General features: G+C 42.7%; 1 protein-coding gene across 8 annotated transcripts in view; it reads right to left on the bottom strand.

Moving 5' to 3' along the window:
* Nucleotides 1–1071: 1071 nt before the first annotated feature.
* FAM13A (family with sequence similarity 13 member A) overlaps nt 1072–18759 on the bottom strand; it is a 332218-nt gene continuing 314530 nt past the window's right edge. For 4 of the 8 annotated variants that reach the window (XM_060115146.1, XM_060115122.1, XM_060115107.1 and 1 more), the window contains 5 exons: nt 16635–16730; nt 15070–15153; nt 9085–9281; nt 8387–8488; nt 1072–5680 (listed from right to left, as the gene is read on the bottom strand). In XM_060115146.1, coding sequence (XP_059971129.1) covers nt 5554–5680; nt 8387–8488; nt 9085–9281; nt 15070–15153; nt 16635–16730 — 606 coding nt within the window. In that variant the 3' untranslated portion in view covers nt 1072–5553. The remainder of the gene's footprint in view (nt 5681–8386; nt 8489–9084; nt 9282–15069; nt 15154–16634; nt 16731–18759) is intronic. The other 4 variants (XR_009533983.1, XR_009533982.1, XM_060115130.1 and 1 more) reach the window with 4 other exon arrangements.

Here is an 18759-nt window from a genome sequence, read left to right on the forward strand (position 1 = left end):
TATTTATCCCATTTATTTTATTTTTGGCTGTGCTGGGTCCTCTTCGCTGCACGTGGGCTTTTCTCCAGTTACTGCAAGCGGGGGCTACTCTTCCCTGTGGCGCGTGGGCTTCTTACTGCAGTGGCGCCTCCCATTGCGGAGCACGGGCTCTAGGCGCATGGGCCTCAGGAGCTGCAGCACGCGGGCTCAGTAGTTGTGGCTCGTGGCTCCAGATCGCAGGCTCAGCGGCCATGGCGCACAGGCTTAGTTGCTCCGCGGCATGTGGGATCTCCCTGGACCAGGGCTCGACCCCGTGTCCCCTGCATTGGCAGGCGGATCCTTAACCACTGCACCACCAGGGAAGCCCAAGCTTCAGTTCTGACAGAACGCCAGGCCATTGTGCCGTCAGCAGTGCTGCGTCTTCATGCTCCGAAGTCAGACAGATCTTAGTTCAAATCCTGGTGTCAGTACTGGGACAAGGTTCTTGCTCCAAGCCTTAATTTTTTTTTTTTTTTTAATTTTCAGGTTTAGTATATTTTGAATGTGTACTTGAGTCACTTCAGTCAGGCGTCTGTAACACATGCAGCTTAAAGAACACCTGTGGGCCTAACCTCCACCGGCCACGAGCTGCTCACCTCACACGACTGCAACATGCCTTTTCTTCCGTGTCACAGTTTTCTGGTGGCCTCATTAGCTTCAGAGTAGTGAGTGGTTGACATATTTGCCTGTGATGGCCTCCGAGACTTTGGAAATGTACTTAAAGTTGTTTTTCTTAATGCTTTTCTTTCTGCACCCCTCCAGCCCCTTCCATGAATTGCTTCAAAGGCAGCTGAGCAGAGAGCACAAGCCTGTTTTCCTACCGACCATCATGGGCATGTCTAGCTTGTACCCTGTTTGCTTCACCTTCCAGTGCCCTCCCTGGAGACAGAATAACAATTCTTAATCCTCAGGAGGCTTCTGAGGAGCTCAGGGGAGCAGCGTGATTCCTTACATAGGGAAAGGTCAGACCCCACAGAGGGTTCAGTCACACGTCCCTGATGCTGTCAAAAAATTCAGAACATTCACAATTAAAAATATTTTATTTATGTTCATACAAAATACAGTCATGTACAAAAATGTACATAACATATTTTCATTCAGTTTACATTTTAAAAAAGGAACAACTGTAATTTCAAATACTTTCTGCTTACATGTCATGTAAACATTGTTCTGGGCCCATGTTATTTACTAAAATTGCATCCACTCTTGGAGATTTTCATGATTGTATAGGTGCTTTCAGATTGAGAGTCAGATCTGCCGAATCGATTTCTCAAGCTGCACACATGGCCACGACTGGCTGGATTCCAGACAAAATGAGATCCTCTAGAGACATACCTGCACTTTCATAGCAATATGAAGTTGTAGATGTACAGATTTCATTTTAATACACATCTGTGTGTACCTGTAATTGACCTCAGCTTATCCACATACATCTGTTATGAAGGATCATGGTGGAAGAGTGTGGATGCCCCAAGGGCGCGATCTCTACTCTGGAAAGTGGCTGATGCCACAGTGCAGTGGCTGACACGTAGATCACCATCTTTTGGAGCTTGCTGTGTCAGCCGCCCTGTGAAGAAGTGCCAGCACGCACAAGTTCAGTACCTACAGATTTGAAAACATGTTTAGCCTATCTTTTGACAAAATGTACTCTTCAGTAGATTTTGAGGGTCACATGGGGAAAAATATAATGGAAGGGAATTAATCAAAGAAAAACAAAGCACACTCTGGCTTCTGCTAAACCCATGGCCTTCTGAGGAAACACTGCTTTGACGTTTTAGCCCAGTTTTATCCCTCCCTATTGGTTTAACCAAATGGATACTATGAAAGAATACCACAGAGGTGCTGATCTTGGTGCAGAAACGACCACTCCCCACCTTGGGAGAAAACCTCCCAGGATGCAGTGTGTCAGGAAGACCTGTCTTGAAAGCAAAACCAATTTAGACTACAACCAGATTTTCACAAGGCAGTTAAAAGAGATTATGGCGTTCAGCTATAAATATACCATCAAAGGTAGTGAGGTATACAGCCTTAAGAAATATACCCTTAAGAAAGATGGCATCTTCATGATCAGATTAAGAATCTCTTAAAAAATTCATCAACAAACTTTAAACTTTGATTTTCCTTATAAATCTGTGATCAGTTCTGGATACAGGGCTCAATTCTGTCTACTGAGAACTAGGCAGTCCCAGAAAGAACCAACTTAACTGGCCTCATGGCTGCCCTTTGATTCTGAGAATAAACTTAACAGTCACCTTATGAGGAATTCTAAGCTCAACCACATTAGTTCTAAGCTCAGCCCTTAGGAGGCGCCAGGATTGCTGGCCTCAGTGCATCTCAGTGCCATGTTTATGACACAAGCACAACCCTGAGGCACTTGTCCTGGGCTAGAAATGACACACCTGGGAGCAGGCACACCCTACAACAGGCTCTTCTGCCACCACGCAAGTGTTGCATCAGGATGAGAGAAAGCAAAAGTCACACTGATGTTACATATAGAGGCATTGCTGATCCCTGCCTTGCCAATGAATAATAATCTTTTGACTTCAAACTAGCAACCAAAGCAAAGAAATCTACTTATTAGCTCACAATAAATTATAGCTAGCAATTAAAAAAACATAGTTTTCCAGTCTGAAGTGTGATGTGGTCTTTCATGGGACTTTTCCCTGAATCGGAGATCACTGAGGTTGTGCAGACTTTCTTCTACCAGCACCAAGACAAACTTTGGCTGTCCTGAAAAACTTCTCAGCAGGCCCTTATCCTCAACCTTGCACATACCTGTCTAAAAAGTAAAATACAAACTCAACGCTTCAAAGATGAAATGCAGTAATGATAACATACTTAATATAAATATCTATTTCAAGGTTTGCTCCAGACTGAAACAATAAAAAGCAAATGCTTGGGAAAATTACAAGCCTCTGCTATCTCTGATTCTTACAATCACACAGCCAAGTTTATTCATGCTTTACTTTTACTTATCATTGTTATTAAATAACTCTTGACATTTATCTTGTTGGCATGTGCTCATAAACACACACACATATTCCTGACAGAGCAAAGGAAAAACCGCAGTCCAGAGTATTCTGTGTTAAGCCAATTAAGACACTGCCTCTAGGGCCTTGAGACTCTGGGCTGCAAAAATGGTTGCTATGGAAACAAATTTACCTCAGCATTTCTGGCAGAGCCAGAACCTACGTACTAACCTGTCTTCAGATAGAATCTCCTGTAATCAGGGCTTTCCTCCCTTAATTGGGGCAGAATTCTAGGAAGTATATTATTATAAATTACAAAGGAAAACATGACATTCCATACACATTTTACTATAACTTGGTGTCTTCTTTTATTCAATCATACAAATTTGAATGGGGATTCCTGAATAAATCTTGTACTTAATTTACCTTTGGCAGAAACAATAGATTTCAAAACACTTAGTAGCTTCTCATTTATATAGCTTTTTCTCTTTTAAAGTTCTATAGTATATTAGTATTTTCAAAGCAATACTCTTAGACAGATGTGCTTTGAAAGTTAACTGGTAATGATGTGATTTATATTATAGCTTATGTAAGAGAATAATTACTTAAAAAGGACAAACTAGACATGTATTTCTTTTAAAAAATACAATTTTTGGTCATGTGAATGATTCATGTTCAGATTTCAAAAATAGAAAACGTGCTAAAGTGCATCATTTTATTTATAATATAACTCCTTGAAATTATAGCAATCTGCAATGTAAACAGTAGAGCAAAGAATACCAAGCTATATCTATATTGCAGGATTATGTACCGTCTTTAAGTATGTGGATTCAACCAGGGCACTTTCAACATATAGCTCATGTTTTTGGATGATTATTTTTAAGAGCAAATTTAAAGGTATTCTTTTTCCCCTACTCCTGACTTAAACGATTTTCAACCGACAGAGAGCTGCTACTTCACTTCAACAATGGAAAATGCTGCTACAAATCCAATCTGACCAGACAGTTTCTCAAGAACCCGTTTTGGAAACTGACAACTGATCAGGAAGTTTTCTCCTTGTTATTATTATTAAAGAAAACAAAATGGTACCCTTTGCTGTCCTGTTCATCCCGCAACATCGTCTTCCAAAGGCAGAGCCTGCTGAAACACCTTCTCTTGGCAACCAGCGGCTGGTGGGCAGACACCTGTGCTCAACCTCACAGAGCAGAAACGTGGGCCAGGATGGGCAGGCGGAACCAGGACCCACTTCCCTCAGCGCAAACACAGAAAGTCAAAAAGTAACAACAAATCACAAGATGACATCAGCACACTGGAGAGATGAATGATTTGGTGTCTTAAATTCCCTGGTCCCTCCACAATGTCTAATATAGACAGTTTTGTGACACCGTCTTTGAAAAAATTATAATCATAATTGGCTATACACCATTATTTTTTTCTCTTTATACATGATCTTGAAAATAGTGTGATTTAGATTCTGCCTTAGGCTGAGCTCTCAGGGCTATACTTACCCTTCAGGAGATTTTTAGTGCAGGTTTACTTAAAAAAAAAGAAAAAAAATTAAACTCTGGTAAGTACTCAGGAGGCTTAGAATACAGGCTCCTTCTCTCTCACGATCCTCTACACTTAAGCTAAGAATTAAGCAAGACCCTTGTGTTTGGCTAGAGCCAAAACAAAACCAACCCCCAAATAGGCTGCTGGCCTCGCTTAGTGTTTGATGTTAAAATCTGAGGCTAATAAGTGCAGTCAATGTTCAGGAAAGGATTCTCCAGGCTCCTCACCGCTGCCTAATTTAAAAATCAGCACAAATATTAGCTACTTCTCTATCCCCTCTGTCCTCTGCAGATGGTCCAGCCCTAGTCAGGGATCACAGTTCTCTATCAGCTGAGGACGTCGTGAAGAAACACACGGTCAAATAGAGGACTGCACGGCAGACGCAGCTTCCATCCACCTGAGAGCTAAAGGGGAAGCGATTCACACGAGTGGGGAAAGGCGCAGCTCTGTGGAAAGGTCACGAGGATGGTCGAGGCAGCAAATAGGGCTCCAATGCAGGTTCCCACTTGACTGGGTCCAAAGAGAGCCCGTGCTCTCTTGGGCACCTGCACTGGATGTGCACAGCACGTTCGCTCTACAGAGTGAAGTCCTGAGCTTGTTTTTCTCACAGTCCCACGGAGAACAGGCTGTTTCTCAGTTATCCAGAGAAGAACAGCGTGTATCCTCTGTAGGTGAGTGTGTCTCAATGTAGTGATTCGTCGCTGCCAGCGTCAGCGAAGCTTCAACTACAGCGTCTGTGTGTGTCTGTGAGCGCTCGGGTGCACAGAGGTCTCGACTTTCCCTTCCACAACTCCCACATGGGGGCCAGTGGGCTCCTTCCATCCAGGCGGTTTCCAAGGCAGGCAGTGGAAACTGGAGATGATCCCAGTGGCCCGGAGGCAGAAGGGCTACTCTCTTTGTAGGTCCAGCTCCGAGGCTGCCTTCCAGTTTCTGCAGAGCTGCTCTCTGCCAGGGGAGGTGGGGGGCACGTTCACCCTGCATCCCCAGCCCCCTTGGCTCGGACAGGGCTGCCTCCTCACACGGACTTGGAATCCGTGTCCCTCTTGCTGATAAGCACCTCCAAGAGCCTCAGTTTGGCCTTGATGTGCTTATATCCGTTGTATTCTTCAGCCATAGGAGTGCGGTCTTCCTTCTGGACGTTTCTGATGGAAACAAAGGGAAAAGGGGCTGATGATCATTCACTGTCTCTTCTAGAGGACACTGCTCGTCAGGTGAGTGATCGTCACGTGGAAATTTGCAGTTTAGCACCCCGCAGAATCAATGCTGCCAAGCATGACTTGGTATCAAGACTGGAGCTGGGTTTAGACAAGCAGTCAAAGACAGTGTCCCCAGAAGGCACCATGCAACTGAGTTTCAGAGTTAATCTGGCATCTTGAAGAATGACAGGAAAGACTAAGAAATGTAGAAACTTTCTGTCTGCTGTTGCTACGTATGAATTCACACTACAAGTCTCCGTACACTGAAGTCCTTTACTTACACTTAATGCTTTCTCACTTTTATATACTTCACCTAATGAACCATTAAATTTCTGATTAGTAATTGGTATACCCATAATTTACAGGGTTTAAAAAAATAGTTAATACTCCTACTTACTATAAAAATTAGTCTTGGAATTCAGCAATTGGATCACAGAATATTAATAAACCTTTATAGTTTCTGAGTAATTTATTTATTTATTTATTTATTTATCTTTTTGCGGTACGCGGACCTCCCACTGTTGTGGCCTCTCCCGTTGCAGAGCACAGGCTCTGGACGTGCAGGCTCAGCAGCCATGGCTCACGGGCCCAGCTGCTCTGCGGCATGTGGGATCTTCCCAGACCGGGGCACGAATCCGTGTCCCCTGCATCGGCAGGCAGACTCTCAACCACTGCGCCACCAGGGAAGCCCCTCTGAGTAATTTTATATGTATACTTTTTATGTGCACAAGTATTATACTTGAGAGCTGATTATAGGGTGAGCACTGTGCTAAGTACTCTGCATCCATGATCTAATACAACCCGCAGGAGAACCTGACGAAATGCTGCTGTTACCCGCATCCTCAACCGGCACTGCCCTGCTTCTCATCTCACTTGGAAATGCACATGTCAGACACTCAAATACCAGGCTTCCTTTACTTCTCATTAAAGAGCAAAAATGGGAAATGGGATAGCTTGGGGCTCATTTAATTTCGTTCAATGAACTGATTTTATTCCTGCTCTGCCTGCTCAAGGAAAGGACCCTGGATGCTCCTAGGAAAGGGCAGGGAAGGGAAGGGGGCATCTGACCCTGGCCCCAGACGTGCCTTTGAGGGTCTTCACTTGCCTCACGTACGAAGTGATGGAACCAGATTTTGTGAAATCTGAAGTCCCTGACAGTTCTAAACTTGTATGATGATTATTGATTCCCCTCAATCGTATTTTCTTAAAACTTGTGAAGGTTACGTCATTATAGGATATCTGTGCATAATGTGACTATAAACAAATGGGGAAAAAAATGAGCAGACAAACCAAAAATATGTTTGGAAAGAAGACTTGAATGAAACACATCAAAACATTAATCCTTTGGTTTGTCTTTGGGTATTATTATCATTTTGGGTATTATTTCTTTTATCTATATTTTCTAAATATCCTACAATTCATGGAGAAAGATAAAGAAATATTTGGTATAAAAATTCATAAATCTTGAGAAAGTCATTATAGGACAGATCCAAATCAGAGATCTCCAAAATAAGTTTATATAATAATTGAAATAATGAAATATAGTACATTTTTAATGCCTAAGTTAATTTTTATGGTATTTTATTTCCCAATACTTTTGAGAAGTATAAAAGGAGACTTAAAGAGAAACTGTATTTACACTGTTTAAATAATTTGGATTAAAATAAAACATTTTAAAATGATAAAACTTAACTCCAACGTGAGAGATGGAGCTCTATTCCCTGCTCTAACCTGGTCTCATGCTGTGACTTGAGTTGGACATTCTGTGCGCGGTCACTTGCTAACAGGAAAGACTATCCCTCAGCATAGCGCTCTGTGATGATGATTACAGTATGTCTTAAAACTCACTGGTAGGGGCTTCCCTGGTGGCGTAGTGGTTAAGAATCTGCCTGCCAATGCAGGGGACATGGGTTTGAGCCCTGGTCCGGGAAGATCCCACACGCCGCAGAGCAGCTAAGCCTGTGCGCCACAACTACTGAGCCTGCGAGCCACAACTACTGAAGCCCACGCGCCTAGAGCCCGTGCTCCGCAACAAGAGAAGCCACCGCAATGAGAAGCCCTCACGCAGCAACAAAGAACCAACGCAGCCAAAAATAAATAAAATTTATTAAAAAAATAAAAAGAATGTTAGGTGATACAATGTATTTAAAAAAAAAAAACTCACTGGTGAAAGGCACTCTATCAGTCAGGAGGGCTTCTTGTTTCTGTGTATTTCTCATTTGACTTGACGACTCTGCTTTTAAAATGAGCCTACAAACCAGCAAGACCTAGAGTACCCCTTTCCTTATTTCTCCTTCAAGTTTATTAAGATTAAAAAACAAAAACAGAAATCAAAACCAGTGCTGTCCACTAGAAACTTAGCTTTAAGCCGCTCATTTTAGATTAGAATTTGATGTGACAGGTGAGTTCTGTAAATGTTAGCTGAATCTGTATCGGTCTTGGATATCATCCAAGGAGCACTTCTTCCTGAAGGGCCACACAAACCTCACCATTTCCAGTAAACCTCAAAGGGGCCCTGGGCACAAAACCAAGGGCCAGGTTACAGGAAAGCTGGAGGGTGGCTCCCAAATGGGAGGCTTTGCACAGATGTGACACAGAAAAAAGAGGGCTGTGTGTGAGGAGGGAGAGGGGAAGGACAACACATGCACTTACCTTCCATTTTGTCGGAAAAAATTGTCTTCAAAATCACGAAGTTTCTTTCGAATCCTTTTCTTTTCTTCTCTCATTTCCTGAAGGTGTTCCAAGAGTTCTGGTCTAAGAGGGGCAGAAGTATTTCAAGAAAATTGGGTTAAATCTGAATAGTTATAAACGTAAGGAATGTGCAACTCGATAGGAGTTGTGGAGAAAGGGAAAAGCATATAAATGCAGGAACTGTGGAAGGAGCTGGGGGTCACCAGAAATGGATGTTTTCCACCCCTGGAAGCCAAAGCACACTGACGATAGGCATGGCTTCTGGGGCTCCTGCGAGGCTCCTGCTACTTATGAATTCCCCAGGCTTGTGAACTCCCATGGCGCTTGGTCATATTTTGCTTAGAAAGAAAGAGATGACATCTGTGCTCGGTATGTATTAAATGGCGAGCTGTGGCGCACAGAACCACACAATGCCATTACAGAGACCTTGCGATTGTTTAAGCAAGATCTCAGATGCTCCCTCAAATAACACGGGATGAAGCATATAAAAACACTGAGCCAGAAGTTAAACAAACAAGCAAACCCTGTTTTATCCACATAGATGCACCCTAGGCAAGTCACTTACGTTTTGTCAGCCAATTTAAGTACAAAGGCTAAAGTAATATTTCAGAAAACTATTTTCATCACAACATTCCAATACCACCACCAAAACAACATACATTGGAGCAGCGTGGAGGTTTGAAAGTCCGGTATCCTGGCTGCATTTTGATGGTATTTTATCATCCATCGGGGAAATAAAGCCGTCAGTGTCATCTTCAAATTGGTCCAGAAAGCAACGTGCATTGAAATCGGTTTTCAGGGTGACGGTGAACTCTGGCTTTGTGCTGCTATCGTCTTCTGAACCCTCCTCTTCTTCCTGGAGATACACAGCAACCCCAATAAAAACTGGGTCACTTTTTCGGGCCCTCTTTCATTACAGGTATCACTTCACGATCACTTAATTATCCAGACCCCATATAGCTTCTTCTATATAGCTACATTTAGCAACACACGTGTACATGATGGATATATTGTTGAATATCTACATGTACACAGTAAATAAGACAAACACTAAACACAGCTACTCAATAGGGAAAAAAGCTGTAAAAAAAAATTAGTATACAGCACAATTAACAGTTGTCAAGGCCGAGGGTAGGAAGGAACAATCATCATAATTTATACCCTAAATCAAAAGAAGCAAATGAATCTAAACATTCTCAGCTCTGTGACAATACCTAAAAAGAATCCACCACCAGAAATCAGTGCTTTAAAGATTCTGTTAGTTACGTGTCTCAGAATTTTTTTAAGCTATGAAGATTGTTCAGAAATTCAACAATACAGCCTTCCTATTTAAAAGTTGAGATTATGAAATATTTGTGGTTGCTTGATGCACAAAATTTTAGGAAACTTTTGAGAAGATCAAAACATTTATCTTTCCGTGATCAGAATCATGAAACTTATGTTTTTTCAAAGAGTTTCCAAGGACCACAGCTGTATTTTTCAGCATTCAAGATTCTAAGAAAAGTGTGATATTCTCTGTCTTGATAAAAATGCAATTAGAAAAATGAGGTCAACTAATGTTTCCTAAGAGAATGTCTTAGTGCCAATTTAAAGCTATGTGATTCTAAGAAATGATATCAGAGTCTGAAAGAAAGATTTTAAAAGAAGTAATTTACTGCCAAAATGTACAGTCAGACCAGAAAAGAATATCCTAATATCTCGAGAAATTAAAAAATCGGTTAGGCGTCCAGCTACACGAACAACAGGATTATAACATCAGTTGTGAGTTCAACCAAGCGGCTTCAGGGCCAGTGCAGCCAATGACTCTCAGGAGGCGGGAGGAACCACCGCTCACAGGAAAAGTACAGGATTCAAACTGTCTGTGGTGGATTTTCTTACCATAAAGTTTGGTATGTTTATCATGGTGCCTCTGAAGAGAAATAATGTGAATAAAGAAGCAAACAACTAGGCAAAACAAAAGGACTATTACATAACTACAATGAAACTCCTGTTACAAAGGCATGAAGGTAAAGTTGGCAAAAAACTAGGGGACCTTTCCAGATTCTTTTTGCTGTGACTTCAGATCTTCAATCTCTTTTCTTGATCCATGGAAGTAAAAGCTTCATTATTAATTTTTTAAAAATTAAAACCATGTTTAAATTCACAGAGTAAAAGTGGCTTTTAAATCAATAGTTTAAAAGTTTCTCTTTTTTATAAGATGAAGTGGCAAGTCCCATCTACATCATTTACGTAAGAATTGAGCTAATGCATGTTGAGTACCTGAGCAGGTACACCGGGCACAGGGGCGGTGCTGCTCAGCCTCTGCCCACCTCCCCTTCCTGGATGAGGAGACCAGGTGGGACCACCTGACTATAAGCTCCACGGAAGGAGGGATTTGGGGCTCTCTGCTCACTGCTATTCCCAGAGCTCAGCCAATGCCTGCCTATATTAGGTCTCTTAGTCCAGTAATTCAGCTTTAAAAGAGAAATACAAATTACCGTTAAGAGCGTAGTAAAGCCCGAGATAGAAAGAAATGAAGTTAGGGGTCTAAGCCTTATCCGTTATATCCCAAGGTCCTGAGAGAACTTCAAAATGGGAGACCGTGTCTTGCACATTCTGAGAACTCAGTGCATTTGAAGATGAAGCTAAACAAAGCTATTCTCAGTAAGCTTTGAAAAACATAGGGAAAAAGAAACAGCAAAACAGATCTTCAAATTGTAAGACCATCAGGTTGTTGTGGATACTGAGTAGATTCTAGAAGGAAGCAATATCCAGATAACATATGAGCAACTGAAAAAGAATCAGTGATCAACAGTGACTAGCACTGGCTCCCTGTACACAAATCAGAAAAACCATTTTCTTCTTTTTTGATAGGACTGGCATAATATCTGGATTTCAATAAAGAATGAGGTAGGCTGATTTGTGAAAGGAAAGCTGGCTGTGAACATTTATGCAGAGTGCTGCTGCAGTGCTGATGTGAATCTGCAGGGAAGCCTCTAGCAGGCTCTTTACCTGATCCATCCTTACTCAATATTTAGCAGAAACTTGGATAAGGCGCCAAAGATAATCACAAAATGTGTAGATAACACAGTGGGTAGGGAAATCTGGGTGTGCTGGAATATAAAGTCTAGATGTAATGTATTTCATAAGGCTAGAAGTATGAAAAGTAACAAACTGGAAACATTCAAGGTCCTATAATTAGATTAGAAAAAAAAAGTGGACACATAGACACTAAGCAATCCTTGGAAAAGGAAGCTGGGGGTTGCATAAATCAACAGTTAGGCAGGGCGACAAGCCATGGTTCTCAACTGGGGGCAGGTTTGCCCCCTAGGGGAACTTTGGCAATGTCTGAAGGCATTTTTGGTCGTCACACTGGGGAGGGATAGTCATAGCGCACTACTTGCACCCAGTGGGTGGAGGCCAGTCCTCCACAACAAAGAATTATCTGGCCCAGATGTCTGTAGTGCTGAGGTTGAGACATCCTGCCTTAGAAAGACTAAGAGGAACTTACAGCACATTGACAGTCATGTAGGCACAGACTTCGAGAACTGAAGGCCCTTAGTCATCTAGATCAAGGTCAGGACTAGTCCTTGGTCCACTGTCGGGCTGGTTAAACCACATCTAGAATAACGTTCAGTTCTGGGTATCAGTTTTTAAGAGGGATACAGAGAGACTGGTGTAGAGTGCAGAGCCACTGCTGGACAGTCCAGAGCCCATATCACATGAGAAACAGTAAGAGGAACCTGGAGAAAAAATGTTCACAGGGCATGGGTGGCAATGGGCAGGGCAGGTGACTGTAAATATGCAAAGTGCCCTCAAGGAGAAAGCAGTATGCTTAGTCCATGCTGCTCCAGAGGCAAAACTAGGCCTGTAAGTAGAAAGTCATACAATCATAACTATGAATACTATAATTTAATTATTTCATTAATTATATTTTAGTTATTAAACTTATACATTCTAAAATTATATAATTACGATATTGTTTTAGATAGTTTTTCAAATGATAAGTTATAAAACTAATAATATAAATTTTTAGCTCTTTTTTTTTTTTTTTTTTTTTTTTTTTGCGGTACGTGGGCCTCTCACTGCTCCGGCCTCTCCCGTTGCAGAACACAGGCTCCGGACGCACAGGCTCAGCGGCCATGGCTCACGGGCCCAGCCGCTCCGCGGCATGTGGGATCTTCCCAGAACGGGGCATGAACCCATGTCCCCTGCATCGGCAGGCAGACTCTCAACCACTGCGCCACCAGGGAAGCCCAAATTTTTAGCTCTTGCTGATGCTTAGCCCATATAACGAGCGACCTTACTCTCTTCATTGCTGTAGACGTCTCAAGTTTGAGGATGGAATAACTTAGGGACGATGTCTCTATTTTGTCAGAGAAGTTTTAGCGGAAACTCTTATGTTGGATCAGAGAACTGACTAGATGATCTGTAGCATTTTGGGGGCTGGAAGTTCTAGGGCTTCAGAAATTGAGCTGGCTCTCTTTCACACACAGCTGGTGTCTTCCCATAAGCATTAAAAATCAGGGATGGTTTTCAAAGAAACCACTTAGATACAATCTTCTTATCTGCACACACACCAAATTCTAAATTATAACCGAATTTCTGAGAATTAATACAGTCCAAATACATGCTGATAAACCTGGCCAACTGGGACAAAATGAACTAAAAGACAACACCATTTATGAGAGCATTGTAATAATTGCAAAATTATCTGAAATTTTGATCGTTGTGAGGGCCAGTAGAAGAGCAATGGCCAAAACATAATTGTGAAAAAAATAAACTGAGCTAAAGGATAAGATCTGGAGGAACAACTTTTAAAAAGAGCATCCTTCCTGTATCTTCCATTCGCTTCACAGGGCAATTATCAAGTGTCATATTTCGGATGTGTTAAAGAACACATTTTTATCTAGGAATAGTTTTAGCTCACGCTTCTAAGAGAAATATGCTCATTTTCATGCACACACCTGCCCAGATTTCTTCAATTACGGTGTTTTAATTCTTGTGTGAAATTACCAGCTAGATAAAATTTGTCTTCTTTCATCAACATCGAGTCTTATTGGAAGAAAATAGCTCTAATTTTGAAGATACAATGTAGCATACTTGCCTAAATTTCACATCTACAGCATTTTTATAAAACAAGTTCTATTTAAACAATATGAATAGTGAGCACAATCACTGCCTAACACCTTAAAGTGAGGTCTATGAAGCAGTTAAGACCCTTGGGAGGTAAGAAAAGGAAGAGAGTGAAGAGAAGAGATGGCTTTGTAGCTTCCAGTTCCTTACCTCAGTTACAGTGGAGAGAATCAGGCAAGAAAATGGAGCAGTTCTCAACTGGTGTCCCTCCGTGGGAACGAGGCCCCCCATATTTTGAAATAATCGTTCCTAACTACAGTAAATAAACGACACCCCAGGCTTGGGGTTGCCACAGAAATATGACGAGTGAAACTCTTAACACTCACTTCCACTTGGGGTTTTACTCCCGCTTCTGACTTAACTGCTAAATAACAGTCATCGATTTTTTTTAAAAGATTGACTTTGACTTTTCACTTCTAGAGCCCTGTACAAGGCAGTCAGTGTGTTCAGTTGTCCAGAAACAAAAATATGAAAGAGGCTAATCCTAGTCTAGGCCAGTTAGGTCCCTACAGATCTATGGGCACAGATGGTTCCTCCCATTTCAGCAAAAGTAGCCACTGAGGACAAGGTTTATCTGTACAAAATCCATGATTACTACCGGTGGAAAAAATTAGAGTGCATGTTCTAGTGATTGCTGGTCACAGCACTACCTTCACAGATCAAGAACAGATTATAAAATTAGCACCAGGGACTAAATGTGCCGGGGGAAGGCAAGAGGAAAGGAGAGTGGATGAAACTGTACCCACATATCTGTCAAAGACAACTAAGATATGTGTCTATAAAATGATAATTTTTTGTGTGTGCTACGTACACTGCCTTTGTTAATTTTGGTTTTGCTATAAACTTAGTAAATTAGATTTTTCTTTTAAGTTACCCAATGAGTTAATTTAACAAAATTTTGGAGTACAGAAAATCCATTCCTCAAATAGGGGGAAAGAAACAAAACAAAAAACATTTTGAAAACAAAACAAAAATCCCTGCAAGCAAAATAAAAACCAACCAAACAACAACAAACAAAACAAAACACAACACAACAGCGAGGGAATGAAATGAAACTAAGGAGATCAGCTGGTCTATAACATAAATAAAAGAGGACTGCTTAAAGTTGGTTAGAAGCAGCTACCGATTTTTTTCTGTATTTATTTAGTTCTATTTTATTTATTTATTTTTAACATCTTTACTGGAGTATAATTGCTTTACAATGGTGTGCTAGTTTCTGCTGTATAACAAATGAATCAGCTATACATGTACATATCTCCCCATATCTCCTCCCTCTTGCGTCTCCCGCCCTCCCACCCTCCCTATCCCACCCCTCTAGGGGGTCACAAAGCACCGAGCTGATCTCCCTGTGCTATGTGGCAGCTACTGATTTTTAGGGAAGGCTGCAGGAAGCCATCACCAAAGGGCCCGATCACAGCGGCTTTCCATCCACAGGAGGGAGAGAGGGAGAGAGGGAGAGAGGGAGAGAAAGAAGGAGGGAGAGTCACTGCTGCGGATGTAGCAAGCGGTTAGCAGCTGGGGGTCTTCACCTTTATCTCCTTGAAGAAGGAAGCAGTTTCGCCCTCGATAATTGGCTGCAGCAAAGGGCTTCTCCGCTTGCTGGAAGGGGAACCCTGCGACAGGCGTTAATAGGCAGGTTACACGGAGAACTTCTTTCCCCATCCCCTTCTGCCTCACAAGTATCTACTTCTGCCTTTTAACTACAGACTCGAACCCCTCCCCGCCAAGAAGTCCCAGGAAAACCAGACACAACTGAAGTTCTTGTCCAAGTTGCTGCTTCACTTCGGAGCTCTCCCCGACCCCCACCCACAGAGGCCACATGAAAGCGAGGACGGCACACGAGTATGTTAACCAAACACGCAGAAAAAACCTGAGGAGAAGCACCTGCCTCCTGCCTTTCCTCCTAGTCACCATAACTTCCAGAACAACTAATGATAACGTAAGCTCATCAAGCGATGCAAAGGCTATCAACAGAGGCTATACAGTCGCCCCACTTAGGGACACTAAGGACCCCTGACTGGGGAATAAAAAGGACTTCTTAGATTTAATCCTTTTGTTGGTTAGTTTACTGATGTATTCTGTAGAAAACGTCTAGAAAGGTAGCCTTCTTCAAACACACCTGCCTGAGGTCTCTGGACCCTGCCCCATTAAATATGAACAAATATACTGTTAAAAGACATACAGAGACTGTATCCTGGGCCTAGAAATAAACAAGGAGATTTAAAGGAGGAACAGGAGAGCCGCAGCTGAGAAGAACAGGCATATTTCAGCAACAACAGAAAAGCGAGGCCGCGCCTGCTTACTACAAAGCCTACAGGCCAGCAGAGGAACCCTCAGGACCCCCGAGGTGGGCGCTGAAACAGAGGCAAAGGGTCCCCATGAGATGGACAGGGCAGAAACCCTGCCCTCGCAGCGGGGCTGGGATCGGGGAGGGTGGGGGGCAGGCTGGCCAGCGCCCGAAAGGGTTTCCTCGAGCTGAGGGCCAGTCGCTGTTCCCTACTCCTGACAAAGTCCCAGTTCAGAGGCCAAAAGCAGCAGAGTCCAAGGGCGGTGGCCACTGAGCGCAGTTCACAGTTGTTAGCTGTCCTTGCTTTTCTTCCACCTCACGCTTTCCTACATCCTCCAAAAAGAGGAGGGTCCCTCTCCTGACTGCCTTAGAAGCTCTCTCCCTGGATTTGATTCCAGCAGGGCTGATCCATCTCTTGGAGGTGGAGAGAAGACTATTAACAGAGGCCGCTAAGACTCTTTGTAGCGGGGCCCTGCGGAGGGCACAGCCCCGTCCTCTCGCTGCTCCGTCTCTGAGGAAAGCGTGGGAAAGCTGGCCCAGCATGTGTCAGATGGATGCATACGGCCAAGGCATATCCCCAAGAGGGAAAAAAAATTTCTGTCGGCCTCAGATTTGCTCATTTTTGGCAAACGTAGCCTCAGAAGTCTTTGATAAATTATTCATCCCTCAAGCTTAGGGGCCATGGATATTAATGGCAGGTTCAACTATGAAAGACTATTCTTTCATGAGAAGGCAAGTTAGGGTCCGAATAATATAGCCAGGGCCCATTCAGCCAGGTAATCAACAACCAGGCTGTGGTGTACTCACAATGATGGGGATGGTGCTGGCTCTGGACAGGATCTGTTTGACCAGGCGGTACCTGTCGTACAGTGGTTTCATAACCTGCCGTTCATTCTTGCTCACCTGAAATGCAAGAACAGAAGAGCTGAGAAGCCTGCTCCTGGTGGCCAGGCTGGCCGAGCATGCTCTGGGCCGAAAGAAAGTACAGGTGATGCAACTGAAGACTCACCAGTCTTACAAAATTTATTAAACTGATAACATGAATCAGTGAATATTTAAAATATCTACTTCAGGTGCAGATCATTGGCAATCACTCCCTCAGCAGTACTGCTTCTCTTCAATCAAAACTATGATCACTATTAATTATTAGTTCCCTATGTAAAACTCTTGAAGGTTGAGAGTTCCCAGATGATTATTTTCTAGGTCCAGGGAAGAAGAAAACATGTGTTTCTATTATACTACTTACCATGCAGGTCTGTAATCATTTAAAAAAATATGTCTTTCTTCCCTCTGGAACTGTTGTGTTTTTAGGGACAAATTCTGGCAAACAGTAGGCATTCAAGGAACATATGCCCGTAGAATACATGGACTGATTCATCTCTGTGGCCCTAAAATCTGGCACAGGGCTCAAAAATGTTTACAGGACTGACTCTACAGGAAGTGGGGAGAAATCAAGCTCAAATACCTGGCATAGTATTTGAAGCCCTGCATTACCTGCTGCTTCTCATCCTCCTCCTCCTCCTAACTCAAGCTCCAGAGAGAAACTAGGTTGTGTCATACCTCCTTGTCTAGTTCCCTCTGTCCTGGAATGGCCTCCTCACTGCTCTTTGGTTGGGCAAATTCCAGATCAAGAGCCATCTCCCATTCCTGTGCAGCCTTCTTCCGACATGCCCCATTCCGGGAGACCTGCTCATTCTCCCCTGCATGTCACCTACCACAACCTGTGCATACCTTGTAATTCACACATGCTTTGCTATAGACAGAACGTTCGTGTCCACTCACTCCCCCGTCCCCGCTCTAAATGCATATGTTGAAAAGGAATCCCTGACGTGACGGTATTTGGAAGTGGGGCCTTTGGGAGGCGATTAGGTCATAAGGATGGAGCCCTCATGAATGGGATTAGTTCCCTTATAGAAGAGACCCCAGAGAGATCCCTCACTCCTCCTGCCATGTGAGGTCAGCAAAAAGATAGCTGTCTATGAACTGGGAAGTGGGCCCTCACTAAACACCAGCACCTTAATCCTGGACTTCCAGCCTCCAGGACTGTAAATTTCTATCTTTTATAAGCCATCCAGTCTACGGTATTATAGCAGTCCTAATGGATGATATATTTTTATACTCTATAGTAACTATTTGTTGACACGTCTGTCTTCTCTTTAGACTATAAGCCCCTTGACACCAGGAGTTTGTGTTTTTGTACCCCTGGTAACTATTTCAGTGCCTGACATGATAAAAGTATTCCATAAATATCTGTAAAATGAGTGAATGAATATTTCAAATATAAATAGGTATGACAAATTCATAAATATGCATTTGTTTACTTAAATGGAGTAAGAGATGAAGTATCTTTGTTTCAAGTTTGCTGTTGGTCTTCTGCATTTTATTTCTACTGTACACATAAGGCAAGGGTTACAGAGGTAAGGAAGGGCAAACAGTATTCGTTTTGACCATTTCTCTTATGGGCATTGTGGGCCTTCAACTTTGAAGACAGGTCTAGATTATGCATGAATTGATTATCTTTTGTTGCCTTTTTTATTTGCCTTTCTCAAAGTGATCAACAATAAGTGAACTTTGGATAAACTTGATAGAATACTGCCATTATGCAAAGACATCTTGAGGATTTATCTTCTGTCACCAGCAATAACAATAATCACTTCTTTCTATCACTTCCTGTTACCAAAATATCAAGAGGCGGCATTTTCTTGCTTTTACTATCTACCATATTAGAAGGAGGTTTAAATTTGGTATTTCATAAAAGATGACTGTCAGAACTGGAAGGGAACACAGGAATTATTTCATACAAAAAAAGAGTGAGGGGGGCTTCCCTGGTGGCACAGTGGTTGAGAATCTGCCTGCTCATGCAGGGGACACGGGTTCGAGCCCTGGTCTGGGAGGATCCCACATGCTGCGGAGTAATTAGACCCATGAGCCA

Source organism: Mesoplodon densirostris, chromosome 1, assembly GCF_025265405.1.
Source record: "Mesoplodon densirostris isolate mMesDen1 chromosome 1, mMesDen1 primary haplotype, whole genome shotgun sequence".
Taxonomy (NCBI): domain Eukaryota; kingdom Metazoa; phylum Chordata; class Mammalia; order Artiodactyla; family Ziphiidae; genus Mesoplodon; species Mesoplodon densirostris.